The sequence below is a fragment of the Urocitellus parryii genome, chromosome 4 (assembly GCF_045843805.1).
Source record: "Urocitellus parryii isolate mUroPar1 chromosome 4, mUroPar1.hap1, whole genome shotgun sequence".
In the NCBI taxonomy this organism is placed as follows: domain Eukaryota; kingdom Metazoa; phylum Chordata; class Mammalia; order Rodentia; family Sciuridae; genus Urocitellus; species Urocitellus parryii.
This window is the reverse complement of record NC_135534.1, coordinates 107,650,514-107,673,489: the sequence shown is the minus strand read 5'-3', so window position 1 is coordinate 107,673,489 and position 22,976 is coordinate 107,650,514. Positions and strand designations below refer to the sequence as shown.

Here is a 22,976-nt window from a genome sequence, read left to right as displayed (position 1 = left end):
CAGGGAGAAGATTTGCAACAACAAAACAAACACTGGTGGTCTAAGAGAATAAAGCAATTATCAAACATCCACTGAATCTCTGTAGGAGAAGGTTCTAATCAAAAGGGCATCCGGGGCTGAACTGTGACCTTGAGAAAATGGGAGAACTGCCGTTTTTCCCCCAGCATGTCCACCTCGGCAGGAAGAACCCAGAGAAGGAACAAGAGTCAGCCCAGGTGTGGTAGGTGGGGAGGAATCCGAAATAAATACAGATACATGTGTGGCTAAGATGGTGCAGAGAAGCAGGAGGTCACATGCAGCTCTGCAACCTGGCCAGTTCTATAGAACGTGGTTGAGGGGCCACAGCCATCCCCAGTAAAATCTCTCTATAGTCACAAGTATTTGGCCACAAATGCTTTCCCTGCTGGCCTGTGAACTCCTGACAGGTAGAGTGGGCTGTCTCACTCTTGGCCATATCCCTGGTACCTAGACAAAAATCAGTGAAACCCAAACCCGCCTCTGGTTTAATTAAATGATTAGCATGATAATTATGCTGGGGAGAATGGATATAGATTTAGAGTTGTGACATTTGAAATCATATCCTATTTATTGCTATTTTGTCCTAGATTTTCCTTTCTGAAACCCCACATTTCAAAAACCAATCGCTGGGTTGTTTTGTTTGTTTGTTTGGGGTTTTTTTGTTCAATTTTTTAATTTCTTCATTTCTATCTCTTTTAATTAGACAAGTTTCCTCATTATAAAATGGGGGAAGTGATGCTTCACAGTGCTGTTGTGAGACTCAAAAAAAAAAAGGAAGAAGAAGAAAAGAAAGAAAGAAAGGCTCTATATATTCTGGAAGTAGGATACAGACTCCTTGAGTTATTAATATTATTAGAAGTCACAATAAAATAGCTGAAGGAATACATTTTTCATGCACTTTCAGGTGTCATTAACAGGCAGTAAGGAAGACAGGGTGGGCAGGGAACCTTCCTGCAGCCTACTAGATTCTGCTGCTCAGGAGGCTTCTCTCTGCTTCTGCACAAGCCCTGGGCCCCAGTTGGCCCTGAAACCTTAATAGCTACCTCTTCCTAGGGCCACAGGCAACTCATAAAAGGTCTCATCCAGGGCTGGGGCTGTAGTTCAATGGCAGAGCTCTTGCCTAGAATGTGTTGGCACTGTGTTCGATTCTTAGCACCACATATCAACAAATAAAAGATCCATCAACAAAGAAAAAAATTTTTAAGTCATTATTTAAAGGTCTCATCCAATGCCTCTAGGGCCTCTGGGGTGCCTCTCAGTTCTGCCACCTGAATCCAGTTGGGTTGACTGTTCTTATTTGCAGCTTCTTCAATCCAGAGCTGGTTTGACTTCTTAACAGTGGTGTGACAATTCCCCTAGCTCCCCTAACAGTGGGATTTCCAACAGTCCTTTGGGCTGTTGTCACCCAAACTTCAGTCTTTGGTCCTCTTGGCTACATGCTCAGCCTCTGTCCCCTAAACTGCCTGGGAGAGGAGCTGGCAGCCTTAGTCACCCAATCACAAGTTAGTAAATATCAGTTATATAATAACACCAACTGCTTCCATCGGGTGGCCCTATGTAGCTTACAGGGAGCTTTCCTATGTTCTTTGGGTCCTCCTGGACACACTTGGACAGGACGGGTTTTATTCATATTCCTATTTGGTAGAAAAAGAAACTGAGGTTCCTGGAAGCTAAGTGTCTTGCCCAAAAGACAGATGTGGGATTAAGATGCCATTACTGGCCAGGCACAGTGGCGCACACCTGTAATCTCAGCAGCTTGAGAGGCTTGAGGCAGGAGGATTGAGACTTCAAAGCCAACATTGGCAATGGCCAGGTGCTCAGTGATTCAGTGAGATCCTGTCTCTAAATAAAATACAAAATAGGGCTGGGGATGTGTCTCAGTGGTTGAGTGGCCCTGAGTTCAATCCCCGGTACTCCCCATCCCCCAAAAAGATGCCAGTACTAGCTTCAGGATCAGAGCTTATCTTACCTTCCCTACTGCATGCTCAGCACTGGGCTAGGACTCCAGGAGATGGTGTCAAGCAAATGCCCCTGTCACTGAGAGTGTTGATGACTGACAACTTAAAATGTTCGCACCCCAGGAGTCCTGAGTTCTTAACCTATTATTATAGGCAGGAAAGGTGGAAGGAACCCTTAAGATTATATCACTCCTCAGCTTGAGCTCTTTATCTTTCTGCATCAATCTGATCTTCTCTCTCAGTTCCCTTCTGTGACTGTCACCATTATTCACTGGCTTTTCAACAGAATTCATCTTCTACTTCTTCCATGCTCTCACCATCCACATCTCCTGCATGCACACTTCATTCCTTGTTATTTGAGAACATTTTTGTCCCTTTGCATCTCTTGAATCCCTCCCCTGCCCTCCATCGCTGTTACCTGCACCTCAAATGGGTCCTCAACAGGTTTTTCCTGGACTATAGACCAATTGGTTTCCCTTCCTCTGTCTTGCAATTCTCCAAGTTCTTTCTCTATGCTGTTGCTTGGAAGAAAGTCTCTAAATTGTAAACTTGATCAGGAACCTCCACCCCCAATCTCCTCACCTGCATTCAAGATGAAAACAAACTCCTCAACTGGGCAACAAATTATGATTGCTGCCGACCTTCACCTCTGTCCCCACCTTGACCTCCTCCAGTACCCCAGTCAGGCAGAACTGGCCACTCCCTGTTCCCCCATATATACCAATTACCACTTTGAGCTTTTTTGTTCCTCAGGAGTTTATGCAAAGCTACCACCCCAGGCCTGTCTGCCATGTGAAGCACACACACTTACATTATTGGCATCTAATCTAGGTCACAGACACAAACCTCAGTGCTGTTGACTGAAAATTTTGAGAGACAGCATCTGTCAGGATGTCCCTCATCTCACACGGCCAGCCTGGTCCTCAGAACTTCTCAAGGCTCTTCTTTGTAGCTAAGGTCTATGCACTTCTCCTCAGGTTCCATTGCGTGGCAGAAGCCAGGGTCTAGACTGTTGTCTCACAAGTCCTGCCTTAGCTTTCCTTATGAAAGTCCTAAAAGCAGCAGAAAGCCAGGATCTCCTGGGCACCTTGGCCTCCTCTGCCTCCCTCCAGAATTCACCTAACTGTGTACCCATCAGTCTATTTATCTGCATCAAAGCCTGTGCTTTCTGCAGGCTGGGAGATTGCTTTTTGTGTAACAGGTCTTTGAAGACAGTAGCAGCTGGAAGGCTAATTCATACCTGTCAGTAAATCTATTTAATGGGAGATTTGGTCCCAAACCTCCCAGTTCCCAGCTTTCCTGGATTCTTCTGCCTGCATGTTTCCTATTGAGTTCTCCCATGACCTGAACATGAATTTCTTTTCTTTCCAGCCACTCTGTCCCTTCCCTGCTTTTCTCTCCCAATGTGAGTCCACAAATAAGACTTCAAAGGCAGATCACATTCTGTTTTGTTCATGGCTCTATCCCCTGTACCGTACACCTCACCTGCACCTAGCAAGTGCTCAGTGTACATTCACTAAACAAATTAATGGTCTCCAGCAAACACCCTTCAGGGTGGAAGCACCTTTACAAGGACTTTAGTCACCTCCCACCAAGAGACAGGCACAGGCCAGTTGGAGAGCCCCCTCCCACCACCACTTCTACACAGCAGCTGTGACTGTCTTCACTTTGTATTTAGGAGACTGTTCTGAGTCCTGGACACTAAATAAGTAGCTGTTAACTATGTAGTTAACTGTGCAGCTGAAACCTCTGTGAATGAAAATGGCGGACACCTTGTGCTCTCTGCCTTAGGCTAGGGAGGGTTACTGTTTTCCTGTGGCTTGCTTCCTTCATCAGGCATTGATTCCTTACCTGTGAAGTCCTCTGAACTAAGGTTCACTGATCAGACCTTCTGTCTACACCTCAGGAGCTAAACTTCCCCTTTTCCAGGTCCCAAAGCATTAGCCTCAGGCATGCAGAGACTGAAGCAAGGCACCACCCTTCCCACCAGAGAAACAGGAGTTTAGGAAGATCAGTGACACTGCAATCTCTGACTCCTTACTGACTTTGCCTGTCCCATCTGTGGAGCAGGCTTTCCAGGAAGGCTGAGCATCTTTGACTCTGACATGCTCAAGGTCACTAGGCTTTCAGATGGGTTCCCATAGTGGGAGGAAATATACACAAGATTCTTTGATCTTGGCCATGTGGGCTAGTCTCATTCATTCCTCCATTCAACACAAATACGAGTGTTTCCTCAGCACACATGTCATGTGAAGGACTAGAACTATGACAGTGAGAAAGCCTGGCCTCAAGATGCTTATATTTATGGTAAAGGGGGGCAGGTCTTGTGTGAGAAGCATATACAAGATGGTCTCCTCAACCAGAATTGCTGTGGATTTTCCTGAGCTAAGAGCAGAGTGCAAGCTGAGACCCGAAAGGGACAGTCAGGTAAAGAGGCAGGAAGAGGAGCTTCCCAGGCTGAAACAAGAGCATGTGAGAGTCCAGGAGAGGGAGGGCTTTGATTCCAGAAACAGTGAGTTACTAGATCTGGCCGGGGTATGTGTGGTGATGAGGAATGGGTCAGGAGAAAGCCAAGAGGCAAGTTCATGAGAGGCTGCAGAAGTCACTGTAGGAGTCTGGGCTTTATCCTCTGGATAATGGGGAATCATTTAAGGGTCTTAAGCAGAGTGCAACATGATCAGGAGTGGTTTTAGGAAGATCTTAACTTTTGACCTAGATTTTTTAAAAATCCAGCTGTGGAAAACACAGGAGAGGTGTCCACTGTGTGACTTATGGCTGGAGGCTACGGCAGGAGGGCAGGTGCCATGTGTGCCACTGGGCTGTGAATGCCAGCTGTCAGCTCTGCATACCCAGGAAGGGGAAGCCTGGTGATTAATGGAGCTGTGGATGCCTTTGCCACAGAGTGGAGCCTGACGCTAAGGATGGAGAAGCTGGATTGCTTAATAATAACAGCACTTGCTCCTCCTAATGGTGCTTCTAATACAATAGCACTTATAATGTAATAATAATAATAATAATATGATTTGCCATAATGTCTTTTCTTCTCCTTCTCCCTATGCTTCCCAAACATTCATTAAACACTCAACACTTCTTTCAGCAGGAACCAAATTCCTCAAGGCAGAAGGCCTCCCTAGTAACTGTAGCAGCCTCAAAATGCCTCAGTTTCCCCCTGTGGTTCTCAGTTTTCCCTCAGAGGCCAAGAGAGGCGCTCTCCCCAAAGCCCCACCCTGGGCTGGCGGTGTGGTTGTGATCTGTGATTGGCATTGTCAGGGGAGGTGCTGATTTCCTGCCCCAGCTGTCTCTAGTCCATGCTTCCTGGTTCCCTGCCTCCATGGCTCCTTGACTACTCTCTCACCAGTGGTTTTGGGGAACGTTAAAGAAATAAAGTCACTTCCATAGTCGGCATGCATTACAGGCAGGATTCTAAGTCCACCCCTAAGACACGCCCACTCCCCTGCAATACACACACACAATATCCCCAGGACCTTGGCTATGTGACTGGGTTATGCTGCATGGAATGCTTGCTTTTAAAGAAGGGAATTATCCAGGTGAGCCTGACCTAGGCCCATGGGTCCTTTATATGCAGCATCTTTTAAAGGACTGGTTGCAGGAGAGGAGGTCAAAGAGATTTAAAAAAAAAGAGTGGGAAGAAGGCACTAGAGCCTTCTTGTGGAGCCTCCCTGTGGAGATGGAACAGTCAGGGGGAAATACCCCAGGCAGCCTCTAGACACTGAGAGATGCCCCTGGCCCAGAAACTGCAAGAAGACAGGGATTTCAGTCCAAGGGCCACAAGGAAGTGATGACAGGAAGGGAGCTCAGAAGGGACCCTACATGCCAGATGACACTGTGGCTGGTCAGCACCTTGATTTCAGCCTGAGCAGAGCCTGTCACACAGATCCAGACTTGTGACCGACAGAACTTGGAGCTGATAAATGATGCTCTTTGAAGCTGCTAACTTTGTGGTAACTTACAGTAGCACAGCAATAGAAAAGTGACACAGCCCAGAAAAGCCATAAAGATCAGTCTGAAGGAGGAAGATGGGGGATGAGAGGAGAAGGCAATTCCTCACATCCACCATGTGGTTGGAAACCCTTAAACAAGGCTCTCAAACTTCTCTGAGCCTCACTTTGCTGCTCTGTAAAACTGGAGCACCCACTTGGCAGGGCTGAGGATTAAATATCTTGAATATAAATGCTTGTTACGGCATCTGGCACATTGCTACATTCAGAGCCAGGGGCAACTAGTGTCACCATTCCAGCTTGTGGAAATGGGTAGATTTTTATTAAGATTCTCTTGATTGTGGACAACTGGAAATTGCTGGATCCATAGACAGAAGGGACGGCCAAGGTTTCTCTTACGGAATGAACGGGACTTTTGAATTTTTAGCAACTTTATGACAGAAGCAAGGCAGTCTCCCTTCTCCACAAGCTTTACTAGACAGTGTCCTGGGCAGTCAGAGGGGACATTTCCATTATGTTTCCAGGGATACTGAAGCAGAGCAGTTCGCAGAGCCTGGATCTTATTTCAATTTGATTTATTTCCTATGCACAGCCTGATGCACCCAGTCACCAACACACACAGGCACAGAAGAAACGAATGTGTGTGCGCGCATGAGTGTGTGTGTGTGTGTGTGTGTGTGTGTGTGTGAGAGAGAGAGAGAGAGAGAGAGAGAGAGAGATGGTGGGGGTGGGGGAAGACAGGAGCTGATAAAAGGAGAGAGTTTCAATTTTGATTCAATGAATAAAACACTATTTGGTTCTGGGATCCCCCTGGGACTTATCTTCAGTGTCATGCTGTTTGTCAAACATCAGCAGAAAGGTTTTCTGATAATTGCCTCCTCCCATGTGAGGAAGGGTTTCTTCATCTCACACAGGTCTTCTCCATCGAAGGCTTTTCAGCTTCCCTTGATTTTCTTGGCAATACTCATTCTCTCCTCACGCCCCTGCCCCGTGGGCTTAGGTGTCAGATGGCTTTGGGAACTCCTGCCTCATCTTGGGTAACCAGAGATCCCCCAGAGGCCCATGTGGGGGCTCCTGCTCCCCCACTCAAGCCCCAGGTTGAGGCCTAACTGGATCATTTCTATTTCCAGTGGTTCCACAGCCCTGTCTCGACAATAGTGCCTCATCTCCTGCCCGGGGCATTCTGATTCCTCAGTCCCCATTAACACTCACTCTTGCAATGAAGACAGCAGAATATCTCAAATAGTTAAGTTCTTGGGGAGACTCACATGCAGTTTGGGGTGCTTCTTTTGGTCACCTGGGTTTGCCAAGAAAAGGGTCTCATCTCTAAGACCTTTTCCTGTCCCCATAGGACTTTCTGAGCAGCCATACTCCTGCCAATCAAATAAGGCAGTGACTCCATCCAAATGTCCCCTGATCCTGAGCCCTGCACCAGGTAACTTTCAGAGCAAGGGGAGGGAACACTTCAGCGGTTCTGAGGAAAGAGTGGCTATCTATAAATGTTGGCAATAAGAAAGGTGGACAGAGGGTTGGCCCAGGGTAGCCCAGGGCTGCAACTGAAGTGAATCCACCCCACCTAGCACCTTAGAGCTGGGCTGTGCTGTGCCCGCATCCTCTGCTTCTCTCAAGGCTGCTAAACGGCATTCTTCATCCAGGAAGGAGTCCCTGTGTCCTCAGGTCTCAGGGTTAGCAGGCCCCATCATGGTCAGGGACGGGACAGACTCCTGGGTTGGAAGAATGGAGTTTCCCTGTCAGACACTAATGAGTGGCTGGTGCCATGAGAGAAGCAGGGCATTTCACCTTGGGGATGGGCAAATCTCCCTGCTCTTTCCTGAGGCACCGAGAGCTTATGTTCTCTTCTAGGCCAGTGGTTCTCATTGCCTTGCCTACGCACAATTGTTGATAGCTATCTAAGTGGTTATCCCTGGGCCTGGGATTTGTGACAACTGGTCTGAAACAGGCATTTGTGACAACTACCACCAAGGGCCACTTAAAACTCGTAGTTTTCCTCTTTCCCTGTCTTACACAGGACAGGAAAGTTAGCTACCTGTATGAAGGCTCTAAAAGGTTCTTCCTACATCCCAAACACCTTCCTCACCAGCACCACAATTTCCCACTCTATTAAAGCCTTGATTAAAATGCAAATGTTACCCGGGTGGGTGAGGTGACAGCTGTGTCCATCCTCATCTTAGAATCTCTGCCTCTCCCCATCCTCCACCTGGTTAACTACTATTGACTCTTTCAGGCCCACTGGGTGAGGCCTCCCCAGGAAGTCTGAGAACCTGCCAAGCTAGTCCAGAGGCCCTTCCTTGGTGGCCCCATAATTCCTGTGCTATGAGTCCTCATCACTTTATGGAACCCCTACATTTACAATCACCTATTTGAGATCTTTTCCTGCAGCAGTTTGACTCCCCAACACACAGCACAGTAGGTGCTCGATTAATGTCGATCCTGTGAATGTGTGAGCGTGAGGAGACCTTTTGACTCTCTGAGAGAGTTCAGGCCCTTCAATTCCTCGCTTCAGATTTAGTTAGATGCTTTCAATGATTCAGAAAAATTCAATGCTGTCACCAGCCATTAACACCTTGGCATGGATTGTATTTCCAGATCGGAGAGGCCTGTCATTCATCGGGGCTGTGAAGAGTGAATCGAGATATGGAACCAGGCAGTTATTCCCGGGCAAAAGAGAGTGAGAGATCAAGACAGCTTCCAAGACCAGGGCACTCACTCCCCAGGGAGACAGCTAAGGGCAAGGAAGAGATGAGCAAGCCAGACAAAGACACAAACTCCATGACAGGAAAGTCACCTGCTTCAGTGGAACTCAGGCTGAGCAGGAAAATTCACCCAGACAGTTATCCACAGACTCAACTGGATTTCAGAACTGAAAGGTCTTTGAAGATCCTCTAGCTTATTCTCGGAGGTTAAAGGGCTATCCAAGGTCACACGCAGGGAGATGGCCAAGACGAGATCTCTACTGATGCCAACTCCAATGTTAGGTTACCATCTGAGCAGAACCTCCCTTTGCTGGCTCTGGCCACCCTTCTCCATCACACATCTTGGTCACCCCACCACAGGTACCTAGCTTACTGTGTCCACTGTCACTCTCCCATTCTCATTTCAAACCTGTCTTTCCATCAAGAAGTGGTGTGTGAGCTAGGCAAGGTGGTGCATACCTATAATCCCAGCTATTCAGGAGGCTGAGGCAGGAGGATTGCAAGCTAGTGGTCAGCCGGGCAACTTAGTGAGATGCTGTCTCAAAATTTAAAAAAAAAAAATGGCTAGGGATGAATCTCAGTGGTAGAGCACTTGCCTGGCATGCACAAGACCCTGGGTTCAATCCCCAGGACCACTAAATAAAGAAATAAGCAGCTGTATCTGTAAATCGCTATCCAAGCTCCCTGAGGAGTACCTAATGCTCCTGCCTCTGGGCCCCCACACTTGTGTTGCTCCACAGAGGCTCCATGGAGACGCATCCTGCTGGACCACATCAGACTGGTCCTTGAGTTCCCCACCATACAGCAGGCACTTAATAGGCATTTGCTGAGTAAGTGTAGTTGATTTCAGCATTTTCCACAGAAAAGTTGTTTAATCATGGCTGGCTCATCATTTTGTAATCCTATCACTTGGGCCAGGGGGCTTCAAGCTGTTAGCCACCATTTCCTCAAATGCAAATGCAAAGCAATAAAACTCAGTCAAAGCCTGTGAACCCCTTTTGGATTCTCCGGTCATTTTTGAACACTCCCACATTTTCCAACAACTTAGCTTAGAGAACACACTGGAGGTTAGCAGCTTCAGATAGCACCATCTTAGAGTCAGAGTTTCTCCTTAGGATGCCATTGTGCTCACGTATGCCCGAGAAACATTTGTCCCTGCCAGCCCTGCCACCTCTCGATTCACATTTGGTGGGGGTGGGACTTTGGCAGCTCACATAGACACATGGGGAGTTTTCACTTCATTACTCTGTTCCTAGTTGCACTAAAAACATATTTATTCACCAAAGAATACTGTAGTATGCAGAGTGGCTCTCCTAAAAGGCTCAATAAAGCTGAAATATGTGGATACTCTTAATAATTTTACAATAAACTACACTTTAGAATCAATTTCTCTGGCACTAGAAAGTTGCCAGAGATGGATGGTAGCTTCTGGCTCTATGTGTGTGTGTGTGTGTGTGTGTGTGTGTGTGTGCGCGCGTGCGCATAGGGATGTAGAAATGTGTGTGGTACACTTTCAGTGAAAGAGTGAACAATGTGGTATCCCAGGAACTATGGGTCCAACTGGTTGAGAGGCCAATTTTGGAATGTTTCTGATAACAGCTTTGGAGCTTTGAAAGCTAGATAGAGGCAGTAACTAGAAACCAGGCCTAAGGATGGAAAGACTCAACAGGGAAGTTGAAAACAGAGAAGGTAGGGAAATATTTACTAGCAATCCACTGAGGATTAGAAACTTCCCATGTTCTTCACAAAATGATGTGAAGAGATAAGCTTTATTTTCTCATGCTACAAAAAGAGTTTAAGTGACTTGCCACATGCACATCTATGTATAGAGGGTCCTCTCTGATCCAATGCCCTGGCTGCCTCCATAAACAATATTCTAAGGGTCAGCACAGCACAGGGATGAGATAACTGACCTCATGTGCCCAGCTTTGGGAACAGGGGACCAATTAATTTCATAATGATCTGAAAACCTGAAGGAGAGGTTTTGTTTCAAAAACCCTTGGGATCTGACTCCATGAGTCTGGTGCCAGGTTCTGGTCTTAAGGGGCCACTTGACCAAGGCTGACCAGGGCAGGCATGATGGACAGCAAATGAAGCAGCTCCTGGTGTCAGAGAGGCCACTCAGCATGATCAGCTTGACTGCCCTTGCATTCTTCTTCCCCTTTCCGCCTCAGTGGTCATTCTTGGTGTCAACACTGGGCCTCAGGTTTTGACATTACCTGCACTAAGCAGAGTCCCCAATCCCTGGCTCTCAGATCCTGAAATAAGCCACCTGCATGGTCCTGCAAACTCTTTCAGATCTGTCCAGGACAGAATGGGAGGAGGGTCTTCCCAGACTGAGTCGCTACCAGTTACTGTGTGGGCTACTTTGTGTTAGAGGTTTCATCAGGGTGAGCTAAATGCCTGTTGGATGCAAGGAGATGAGCTATCTCACCTGACCAGTCACCTCTGCCCCCTGCCACATACTTACAATGTGATGAAATGCTCCATTCATTTATTCATTCAATCAATATTTCTTGAGTACCTTTTATGCTTCTATAGGCTACTAGAGTTACAAGACAGACTTGGTCCTGCCTTTAGGAAACTCTGAGTATGGAGAAGGGAGATAAAGATGAAAGAATTCCCACAAGAGCTGAATGCCACAAAATACAGAACACAGGTTACTATGGGAGTGTATGACAGCAGACTCAATCTAGCCGGGTGTCAGAGGAGACATCCCTGGGAAAAAATGACATTTAAATAAGACCTGAAATGTGGGTAGGGCTGGAAGGGAGAAGGAGAGTGGGGCTGTAGCATCCTCATTTTCTCCTGGAATCAATTGCTGCTTCTTCCTCTGCTGCCCCAGCTCCCCTTTCTGTTATAATTTTAGCAATTTCAATTACTTATGACTAATCTGTGTTAAACCCTTGGAAAAATAAACACAAGCTCTTGTCTGCTTGACAATAAAATGGATGCAGAGGAGGAAGATTGGCTGCTTATGTCCATTCTGCCTAAACAAAACTGAGACTGAGTGTGGGGGCGGGGGTGGTGGGGGGAGTTGGGACATTACTGCAGGGCTTGCTGGGACCTTGAGTCTGTGAATCCAAGTAGCTGTTTGGTAAACAGGAACTGCTTCCATGGGTCATGTGGACCCTCCAGTTCAATGGGTCATTCTCCCGAATCTCCAGGGAACATTCCCAGTGTGGGGGAGTTGTGAATTGGAATGCTCCCAACCACACAAAACAAGTCCAGGGTTGGAAAGACCCACAGACATCACCTAATGCAACCTCAGAATTTGCAGATGAAGAACTGAAGCCCAGCAAGGAGAAATGGTTACATAGTTGAAGGCAGTAGAATGGCATGGTTAGAGCTATCTGCTTGGTTCATGATCTGGATCCACTACCCTGAATAAGACAGGAAGGCCTTCAAACCTCAGCCTGCTCATCTCTAAAATAGGAATAAATGGTGCCCTTTGCTAGAGTTGGCATGGGGCTTAAATGAGAAAATAACTACGAAGCATTTATTAAGGAGTCTTGCACAGAGAAGATGTTCAATAAATATCAACTGTTGCAAATACTGTGTTACCCAGCATTAGTGTCAGGGCTGGACCTTTAAGCCACAGTGGCTTCACTGCCAGTCCAGTGCTTTGGCTCCCGATAGAGTGACCCTTTCCCCTGCCTTCCAACAGGGCACAGTCAGTGCTCTGCACCTTCTCTCTCAGTTCCTCCAGAGAAAACTCAGAGATGCCACTGTCTCTATATACACCTCACAAATGGCAGCCTGCTCTCCCGTGTGGGGGTAGTGCCAGGAACTGGGGGTTCTGGTGGAAACAGCAGGCAGCTCCCCATGCTGCTAGTAAGGTCAGAAGGAGACAGTGGCCCTGGGGGAGCCCAAGTTTCCTGCTTCCAGGGCCCAGTTATGTCCCACTTTTCACTGATGTCCCATGACTGTTGATCTTTACCCTTAAATCTCTGCACATCTCCCTGTCGAGGAGACAGCTCCCTCCCACGGCACAGAGCCCATCGGCACTCTCTGACAATAGATTAGGGTGATTTTATCTTTTCTATTAGGCAGTGATTGCAACTCTCCCTGGGTTCATTAGTCGCTAGGTAATCCCTCCAGATTTATTAGCTCAAATCGAGCTTCCTCGCTTCGTTCTTCACCTCTTCAGAAAACATCAGCTGCCTTTGCTGTCTCAGTAGCAGACAGGGCTGTGACCAAAGGCCCTTAACTCTTCATGTTCTCTATTCAAACTTCCATCAATCTTGTGGAACAAAGGTTCCCCCAGACAAACCCAGAGGCCAACTGGAGGACAGAGGCTTCCTTCCAGACCACAGAGCAGAAGGAGCTCAGAGCATCTGTGACTGTCCTGTGCATCCACCCAGAGAGAGCACTCTGGGCACAGACTCTTTTGGTATAAGGGAGCTGACACCCTTTAAACTAAGTGCTCAACTCCATTCATAGGATCCTCTAAACAGGCAAGCCAGGGCCTACCATGCCAACTGCTTTTCTAGCATACATGGAAAAGATGTGTGATGATGACTGATGATCATCATACAGAGATTGCTCTCCGATCACCAAGCTCATTTCCTCTTTTCCCTGGGCACACAGCTAGACTACATTTCCCAGTTGCCCTTGCAGGTAGGTGTTACCATATAATGTGTTCTAGCCAATAGAATTCTGAGAAATATGTACCAATTCCAGACCTGATCCATAAACCCTCCTGTGAGGGATCCTCCATGTTTTTTCCCACCCCTGGTTTCTAAGAGGACACATATATAAGCTAGAAGATACCCAGGCCCCTGAAAGACCTTAGGGAAGTCTACCCAGTTATCAAGAACATATTTCTGGGACTTCAGTTAAAGTAATAAATAGTGAGTTGGTCCTTATTATATGTGGGTTCCACACCCATGGATCCAACCAACTGTAGATTGAAAATATTTGGGGAAATATGAACTAAAAAGAGATAAATCGACATAAATACAGTCAGCCAATCCTTAACAAAGGTGCCAAAAGCATACATTGGAGAAAAGACAGCCTTTTAAACAAATTATCCTGGGAGAAAAATGGATATTAATATGTAGAAGAATGAAACTAAATCCCTACCTCTCGCCCTGCACAAAAATCAACTCAAAGTGGATCAAAGACCTAGGAATTAGACCAGAAGCAGTGAAACTACTAGAAGAAAACACAGGGGCCACACTTCAACACTTTGGCACAGGCACTGACCGACTTTCTTAATAAGATTCCTAAAACTCAAGAAATAAAACCAAGCCAGGAGCGGTGGCACAGGCCTGTAATCCCAGTGGCTCCAGAGACTGACGCAGGAGGATGGCGAGTTCAAAGCCAGCCTCAGCAAAGGCGAGGAGCTAAGCAACTCAGTGAGACCCTGTCTCTAAATAAAATACAAAATAGGGCTGGGGATATGGCTCAGTGGTCGAGCGCCCCTGAGTTCAATCCTAGTAACCCCTACAAAAAGAAAGAAACCAAGAATCAATCGGTGGAATTGCATTACATTTAAAGCCTTTGGTTCAGCAAAGGAAACAAAAGTGTGAAGAGGGAGCCCACAGAGTGGGAGAAAATCAGAACTCAAAAACTGAACACCAATAATAATAATAATAATAATAATAATAATAATAACAATAATCCACTCAATAAATAGGCAAAAAGATCTAAAAGAGACATTTCTCAAATGAAGAAATACAAATGGCCAACAAATATATGAAAAAAGCTTTAACATCTTCAGCAATCAGGGAGATGCAGCCAAAACTACACTGAGACTTCATCTCACCCAGTTAGAATGGCAATCTTCAAAAATACAAATATCAATAATTGCTGGTGAGCATGTAGGGGAAGAGGTACACTTATCTATTGTTGGTGGGAATGCAAATTAGTACAAACACTTTGGAAAGCAATATGGAGATTCCTCAAAAGACTAGGAATAGAACCACCATAGGATCCAGCTATCCCGGTCCTTGGTATTTATCCAAAAGAACTAAAATCAGCATATTATAGTGTTACATGAATACCCATGTTTAGAGCAGCACAATCCATAATAGACAAACCAATCTAGGTTTTCATCAATAGATGAATGAATAAAGAAAATGTGGATATACACAATGGAGTTCTACTCAGCCATGAAAAGAATGGAATTAAGTCCTTTTCTGGTAAATGGATGGAAATGGAGAACATCATGCTAAATGAAATAAGTCAGATTTGGAATTTCAAGGGTTAAATGTTTTCTCTCAGATGTGGAAGCTAAAGAGAAAAAAGGAATGATAATGGGGCTTTATTTTTAATAGAAGGTAGAGATGGGAGACTTAGAGGGAGGGAACAGGGGAAGGACCAGGGAGTGAAGCTGACCAAATTATACCAGGAATAGAGCACAATGCATTACAATCTTATGTGTAACTATAATGCATCAATCAATCAATCAATCAATAAAAGGAAGACCAATAGAGCAGAGGGAGGGGATCAGAAAGAGGGTAGAGAAGGGAGCTGTAATTGGCATTGAAATGGAGAAAAGTACATTATATGTATTTATGAACATGTCAAAATGAGCTCCATCATCATAATGCACTAAAATAAATGAATAAATACATTTTAAAAAATATTTTTGAGTTGTTAATGGACCTTTAATTGTTTAATTAAAAATAATTTTGAGTTGTTAATGGACAATTAATTAATTAATTAATTTGTGGTGCGGAGAATTAGACCCAGTGCCTCACACATTCTAGGCAAGCGCTCTACTACTGAAATACAACCCTAGCCCCAATAAATAGTTTTTTGGTTTGGGTTTTTTTTTTTGAACCAGGGATTAAACTCTGGGGTGCTTGATTGACCACTGAGTCACATCCCCAGCCCTTTTTAAATATTTTATTTAGAGACAAGGTCTCACTGAGTTGCTAAGTACCTCACTAATCTGCTGACGCTAGCTTTGAACTCGAGATCCTCCTGCCTCAGCCTCCTGAGTTGCTGGGATTAGAGGCATGTGCCTCCAAAGTTGGGTCTGTACTGGCTTTTTTCTTGTCACTATTCTCTAAATTACGCAGTGAGTATGCTGCATTTATGTTATATTAAGAATTATAATCTAGGAGATGATTTAAAGTACAGGGGAGTAAATACCATGGCATTTTCTATCCATAGGTTGTCATCTGTGAGGGGTTCTGGAACCAGTCCCCCACAGACATGGAGAGGTGACTGTACCTCCATTGTGGGGAAGCTTGGAGATTTAGGGTGGATCAATCATAGCAGCTAGAATTACCTGCCAGACACAAACAGTGTTATCAATAATTAATTTTTAATTCTTACCAAGGTTTTTAAAAGATGGATATTATTATTATTATTCCCAATTTAACTCTGAGGAAACTGAAGCCCAGGAACCTCAGGGCCATGAGAATCCTGAGCTCCTAAACGATTTTCACCAGTTGTGAATGACTGTAAGGACTGGGGTTTTATACATCAGCTCCTTCCTCTCATCACAGAGCTTCTTAACAGCATCCCCCTCAACCACAGCCAGGTGGTCTTGCTTCTTGCAAACTCCAAATAGAAACAAGAAACATACCTGACCATATCACACCCCTTGGGATGGCTATTATTTTAAAAATGAAAAGTAGCAAGTATTGAAAAAGTTGCAGTGAAACTCAAACCTTGTACATTTCTGGTGGGAATGAAAAGTGGTGCTGTCATTTAGATACTAGTTTGTTGGTTACTCAATAAATTAAACATATTATGACTCTGTGATCCAGCCATTCCCCTCCTAGGCATATACCTGTAGGGGTTTAAAGCAGGAACTTGAACAGACATTTGTACATCTATGTTCATAGCAGCATTCTTTGCAATAATCAAAAGGAGGAAGCAACCCAAGTGTCTACCCATGGATTAATAAATAAACAGAGTATGGTCTACATACACAATGATATCTTATTCAGCTTTAAGAAGGCAGGAAATTTTGACACATGGATCAACCTCAAAGACAATATTGTAAGTAAAAAGAGCAGACACAAGAGGCTAAATAGTGTATAATTCCATTTATAAGAAATGCCTGGTCAAATTCATAGAGATAGATAGAGGGTGGAATGGTGGTTTCCGGCAGCTGGGAGGAGGAGGAACTGGGGAGAACCTGTCTAATAGGTACAGAGAGTTCCAGTCTGGGAAGATAAAAGCTGTTCTGGAGATGGATGGAGTTGATGGTCGCATAGAAACGTAAACATACTTCATGTCACTGAAAGGAATACTAAAAAAAACTGGTTAAAATAGTAAATTTTGCTATATATATATATTTTTTTTATCACAATAAAAATGTCTTTTAAAAATGGAATGAGGGCTGGGGTTGTGGCTCAGTGGTAGAGCGCTTGCCTCTCACGTGTGAGGCCCTGAGTTCCATCCACAGCACTGCATATAAATAAATGAATAAAATAAGGTCCATCAACAACTAAAAAAAATTTTTTTAAAGTAGAATGAAATTTTGATACATGCTATGACAGAGAAGAACCTAGAAAATCTGATAAGTGAAATAAATGAGACACAAAAGGAGAAATATTCTATAACTCCACTTATAAAGGGGGCCCAGGATAGGCAAACTCCAGAGAAAAGGAAAAAAAAAAAAAACAGTTTGACAGGGGCTAGAGAAGAGGGTATGGAAAGCTACTTTTTAACAAACAGAATTTCTTTAGGTTGAGGAAAAAAAATTCTAGAAGTAGCCGGGAGTGGTGGACACGTCTCTAATTCCAGCAGCTTGGGAGGCTGAGGTAGGAGGATCAGAAGTTCAAAGCCAGCCCCAGCAACATAGTGAGGCTCTATGCAACTTAGGGAGACCCTGTCTCAAAATAAAAAATAAAAAGAGCTGGGAGTGTGACTCAGTGGTTAAGCACCCCCGAGTGCAATCCCTAGTGCCAAAGAAAGAAACAAAGAAAAACAAACTTAGAAATAAATAGAGGTAATAGTTGTATTAATGCCATGGAAATGTAAACTCAGAAATGGTTAAAATGACAATTTTGAGGAGAGAGGGAAGGAGGGAGACAGGGAGGGATGAAAGGAGGGAAGGGCTGATTGATCTCTGGATGAGGGCAGGAACCAGTTCTCAGGGTTGCACATGTGACTTTGAGCAGTAATTCGGCTGCTTTGCTTGGTTCCCTATTTGGTCCAGTCTCACTTGGGCCTAAACTCTTGTCCTTTTACTTTGGTCTGCCAGCCGGGCCTTGCTTCCTCCTAGTTCCTCTCCATAGGCCTGACCTCTGGCCAAGAGCACATCTGGCTTTCAATTTGCCTTTCAAGTTCTGTGACTTGGACCTCATAAGCTGACCCTCTGCTCCTGGGCTCCGGCCTCAACCAGTTGCCATTCTCACCTACTAATCAGGGACATGCTGTGCTGGGAATGAGTCCTGACCATTTAGAACCTGGAACCGGGGCAGGAAGCTGCTTCACTGATCAAACCTTTCACACCAGCACCAACTCCCCCCAAATCCCACCTTGAAGTAGATAATGCAAATAAAAGACCTGGACCTCTGTCCACCATTTGTATGACTGGGGGCTTGAACATCTTCACATTTCAGTCACCTCCTTTGTTCTGGGAAGCATCTGTTACTGCATGTGGTTCTCTCACCCTCTGAGGAAGCACCTCTCTCTTGGTCTGATACCCCACCATCACGGTGCTACTGAGCTGGACTTCTCCTGACCCACAGACTTGGCTCTTCCCTGGGTTCAACCAGCTTATCCCCAGCTTGGCAGTGAGAACTGGGAACCCTCCAGTAGCCTCAACTCCCTCTGACTCAGTTCCTCTTGTCACATTTGTCCTCTCTGTCAACCAAGGCCCAGGGTTGGCACACTTATTCTCCCTGCTGCCTAGACCCTGAGAGAGGAAAAGACAGTTCTTCTGTGGGGGCCAATGAATTGACGGTTTGCAAGTCTGATTCATGATGGATCATTTTGTTCCAACTCTTGTAATGGCTAATCAACTGATGGAATCCAGAGAAGACAACCCAATGCATTCGTTACAGATGCCCTAAATCAATCAGCTCTCTTAATGCCTGCATGAGAACTCAGGTATGGGGACTTGGTCAATTACTCAGTAATTACTGACACAAATAAGCCCTGCAATGGTGGGTTCAGTCATGCACAATAACCAAACTACCTACATCTATTCATTCTCTGGAAATAAATAAAACAGCAATTTAGGAGTCATTTTTACAGGCCATTACATGCAAAATATGTATCTTCCATTTCTTTTAGCTGATGAGAAGCAAAACTAGGACTTTAAAAAATAATCCCCCTTTACTAAATTCATATGAGAACCAATTGCTGCATGTATATTATCTCCCAAAGAAGGTACTATTAGTGCCCATTTACAGAAGATGTCACAAAGACTCAGAGGTTAAATAACTCACACAGGATCACGTGGCCAACATCTATTCAAACTAGAATTTTAAGTCTAATCTACCTAAAGCTGAGGTCCATGCCTCTTCCAGTTCTCAAAAAAGCTATTCTGAGAACCCACTGCATCAATGTGGCAGAATTCAGAGAGATGGGTCATGATGGGGATCCCCAAGGAATGCAGAGAAGAAATAAATAAAAACCAAGGCTCAGGCGGCATCTGTGTTTGGGGGATGGAGCTGGATAAATGCAAAAGATAATGAACTCTATAAAGTACCTCCTTCTCTAGCTCAAAACAGTGTTTCAGTCTTGCTACCACCCTGACTCTTCCAGAAAACCAAGGCACTAATGAGGAGCTTTTAGAATATTTTCTCACTGATTTGATGCAATACTTCTGTTTCTATTTTCTTGACTATTATTCAACCAGCATCACTCATATAATTAATTCTCTGGTTTTTCTCCCTTGCAAACTCACAAACTATGAAATTCCTGTTAATTCCAAGTTCAAAGAGCTCTCAGACTGAGGCATCTCTCGGAGCTTCTCTGCTCCACGCCCACCTGAAAAGGAAGAAAGTCCTTTGAAAACTGAAAGTATTATAGCGCTATGTTGAAAAACACAGCACTTCAGCGCATACAGTACTTTATGATTTATGCGCGTTTTTACTTACAGAATTCCAGTTAATCCTCACAACAACCTCGTAAGGTTGTTATACCCATTTTAAAAATGTGAAAACTGGGGCTCTGAGGGCAGAGTTGACTGTTTCAGAGAGAACAGGACAGAGTGGGGACATGACCCTGAGTCCCCTGATGTCACAGGCCAGTGCTTCTTCTACTAGATAACATGCTAACATCCCCACCATGTCAGAGCAGATAGAATGACATCTTCTTAAAAATCTAAGTTGAGCTTCTCCATCTCCTTCCTTCCTTCCTCCCTCCCTCCCTCCCTCCCTCCCTTCCTTCCTTCCTTCCTCAGGATTGAACTCAGGGGGACCTTGACTACTGAACCACATCCCAGCCCATTTTTGTATTTTATTTAAAGACATGGCCTCACTGAGTTGCACCTTGCCATTGCTGAGGCTGGCTGTGAACTCCTGCCTCAGCCTCTGGAGCCACTGGGATTACAGGAGTGTGCCACTGTACCCAGCGCCATCTGATTTCTGATTCCCCTCCAAACCACTGGCCTCCTCCCTGCCCCACTGCCAAGTGACCCAGTGACTCCTGGCTGCAGCTTTTCTCCTCCTCTGCTGCAGCTGCCTGGTGCTGGGAGAGAGCTGCCCTAGCAGACTGGCACAGCGCTGCAGACCCTGGCCTGCCTTTTGTCCCTCCTCCTCTCCATCTCCCAGGCTCCCCAAATGGAACCCAACTGTACTTTAATCTCTCTTTACTCTTCTGCCAACTTGCCCAGGCCGCCCCAGAGGCCTCTTTACTTGAAGCAAATGCTTTTGCACTGCTCTGGGAATAGCCTAATCCTTGTCTCCCCTTTTACATGTTAATACTCTGATTTACAGCAGCAGTGTTAGGAAAAAAATTAAAAAGTGGCAAACAAGGCCTTCGTGCTGTTTTACGTTTGGGGGGCATGAGAGTGGGCCTTGGGGTGCTAGTGAGGCTCTATTTCTGGATGCAAGAGCTGCTTACACAGGTGTGCTCCTTGGAGAAAGTTCGTTGTGCCGTCAACACATAGCAAGCGTGGTCTACTTCGATCAACAATTCCAACCATAGCACAGGCAGTTTTGAGACGGTGTTGAACCAGCCGTTTAAACTTGAGTTCAAGCAAAGGGGAATGACTCTCTGGCAAACCTCTAAGATCTCTTTCAACTCTGAGAGCAAAAGCCTGTTGTATGCTTCAAGGTTAATAGTCCACAGAAGCCCAAGAAAGGGCTGCTCATGGACACCTACAGCTAGGAAAGAACAAGGATCTCAGAGTCCACGCCCGTCTCCGTAGGTAGGCAGCTCCTATACACCGCAGGGAGATCTAGTCCCTATGTCCAGGGAGGGAGACTGCACCATCTCCTAAATTACCCTCTTGCACACTTTCAGCAAGAAAGTCTTTGCTTCTCAGTAAGCTTATTCTTTTTAAAGTCGAAAATACCAAGCTGTGAGGTTGAATTCTGCTCTCTAAACTTAGCAGGGCTCTTTCAACTAATTGATATCTGCCTTAAATCCTCTGGTTTCAAAATTATAACAGCTCAATGATGTTGCTGTTCATACTTCCATTTTGTAGATAAAGACACCAAAGCTTAGTGTTTTGTTGAAGGGCACATGGTTGGCATTTGGGAAAGCCAGTATTAAACCTTGACTCAATAAAATTTCTACAGATCTCACCTTTCTCATCTGCAAAATAAGGGGATTTGGCTAAGATTGCTTCTAGAAGTCCATCCAATTAAACCACTATAAGACATGTATACTTTCTGCACCCCGGTGTTGTACTTCTGAGTTATCATGGGGAGCTGGTGATGTAGAGACTGGACTGCAGGTCAGTCACCGGACCTACCAGCAAGGCCCATCCATCATGATACAGCCCAAGGTATCAGTGCTAAGTAGCTAGAGGCATTCAAATGGAGGCATTAAATTCCCCAAATTTCCATTTTTTTGAGGCTAAGAATCATTAGAATGAGAATCCCACTGGGCTCTCAGACTCCCATGTTTCCAAGATGCCTTGGCTCTGGTTGGCTTCTGCTCCTCTGCCTTAATTTCTCCACTTACTCCCCATTTCCTAGGTCCCATCAGGACCTGCTGACCCCAACCACTGACAATTCTCTATACCAAAGAGGTGAGCTGTGGAAACTTCTTACCAGATTAGTGAAGATGTATGTGTAATAGGCTGACACCATCCCTAGTTCAGCTGCCTGCAAAGTAAAGAGAAGGAGATTAGAGAAGAAAACAAGACTCACTGGAAGCAAATGAGCAGAGAGGGCATCAAGGACCTGTGCTTTGTCTGGCCACCACCCTGCAGCACCAGGCAAAGTGGGATCTCTTGACAGGTTCTTATGTTACCCTGAATCTTGGATGATGGAACACAGAAACACTGGCCTCTAAAGGTCTCCCCACCTCTGTCCCCCGACCCCGCCATGACACCCATAGTAGCTGGTGTACACTCCCATGGATTTAAGGTGATATTGTGGGGAACAAAGCGGCTTTACATAAAATGAAGCAAATAATAAAATAGACTAGAATAATTTTCTCCACAAATATTAATGATAACAATGGCTAACATTTACCCATTAGATACCAGGCTCTACAAACTATTCTATAGGGGTCAATCATGGGGGGGGGGAGGCAAGATTACATCCCCTACCCTCATTTCATAACAGAAGCAACCAAAAGGAAAACAAGCTAAATCACTTATATAAGAGTCTCATACACGGAACAGATGAAATTAAGCTAGGCAGCCTAATTTCAGTGCTTTTAACCAAACTCTACTCCCCTTTGAGGACAATGTTATGGATGAAACTGTACACCCAATCTTTTAGGGCCATGGAGTAGGTAAGAGAGACTGTGAAAATGAACCTCACCCCCATCAGAATGCAGGTGAAACTCATTAAGAATATTCTGAGTCTATAATAATCTAGGAAACAAGTAAATCATCTGCCCACTTTGGTCCTTTATTAATAGTAAGGAACCAGTTGCCCTTGATCACAGCACATGGGCAGACTCATTCACAGTGGAACTGCAACTTCAGAACAGCCTCCCTTTTGTCTGATCTCTCTACCCATCAGAAATACCCCTTAGCCAACCTTCTCTGTCATTGTGCCCGGCTTTGAGGGTGACAGGTGCTACAGAAACTGACAAGTAGATCAGGTAAATAATGAGCCTGGCTCTCTCCAGGGCCCTCATCCCTCCTGACAGTTGGTTAGATTTTCATAATATATCCTGCAGCCCGGGGCCACTGGGAGACAGTTCTTGTCATGATTGTTGAGGTGGATGGGGGAGAAACAAGACCAGGGATGATTGCACTTTCCTCGTACTTGGTGTTTATC

General features: G+C 45.2%; 1 protein-coding gene across 4 annotated transcripts in view; it reads right to left on the bottom strand.

The window, feature by feature from the left end:
- Grik4 (glutamate ionotropic receptor kainate type subunit 4) overlaps positions 1–22,976 on the bottom strand; it is a 281,673-nt gene that overhangs the window by 110,139 nt on the left and 148,558 nt on the right. For all 4 annotated transcript variants that reach the window (XM_026403467.2, XM_077797752.1, XM_077797753.1 and 1 more), the window contains exon 6: positions 21,792–21,845. In XM_026403467.2, the coding sequence (XP_026259252.2) occupies positions 21,792–21,845 (54 nt within the window). The remainder of the gene's footprint in view (positions 1–21,791; positions 21,846–22,976) is intronic.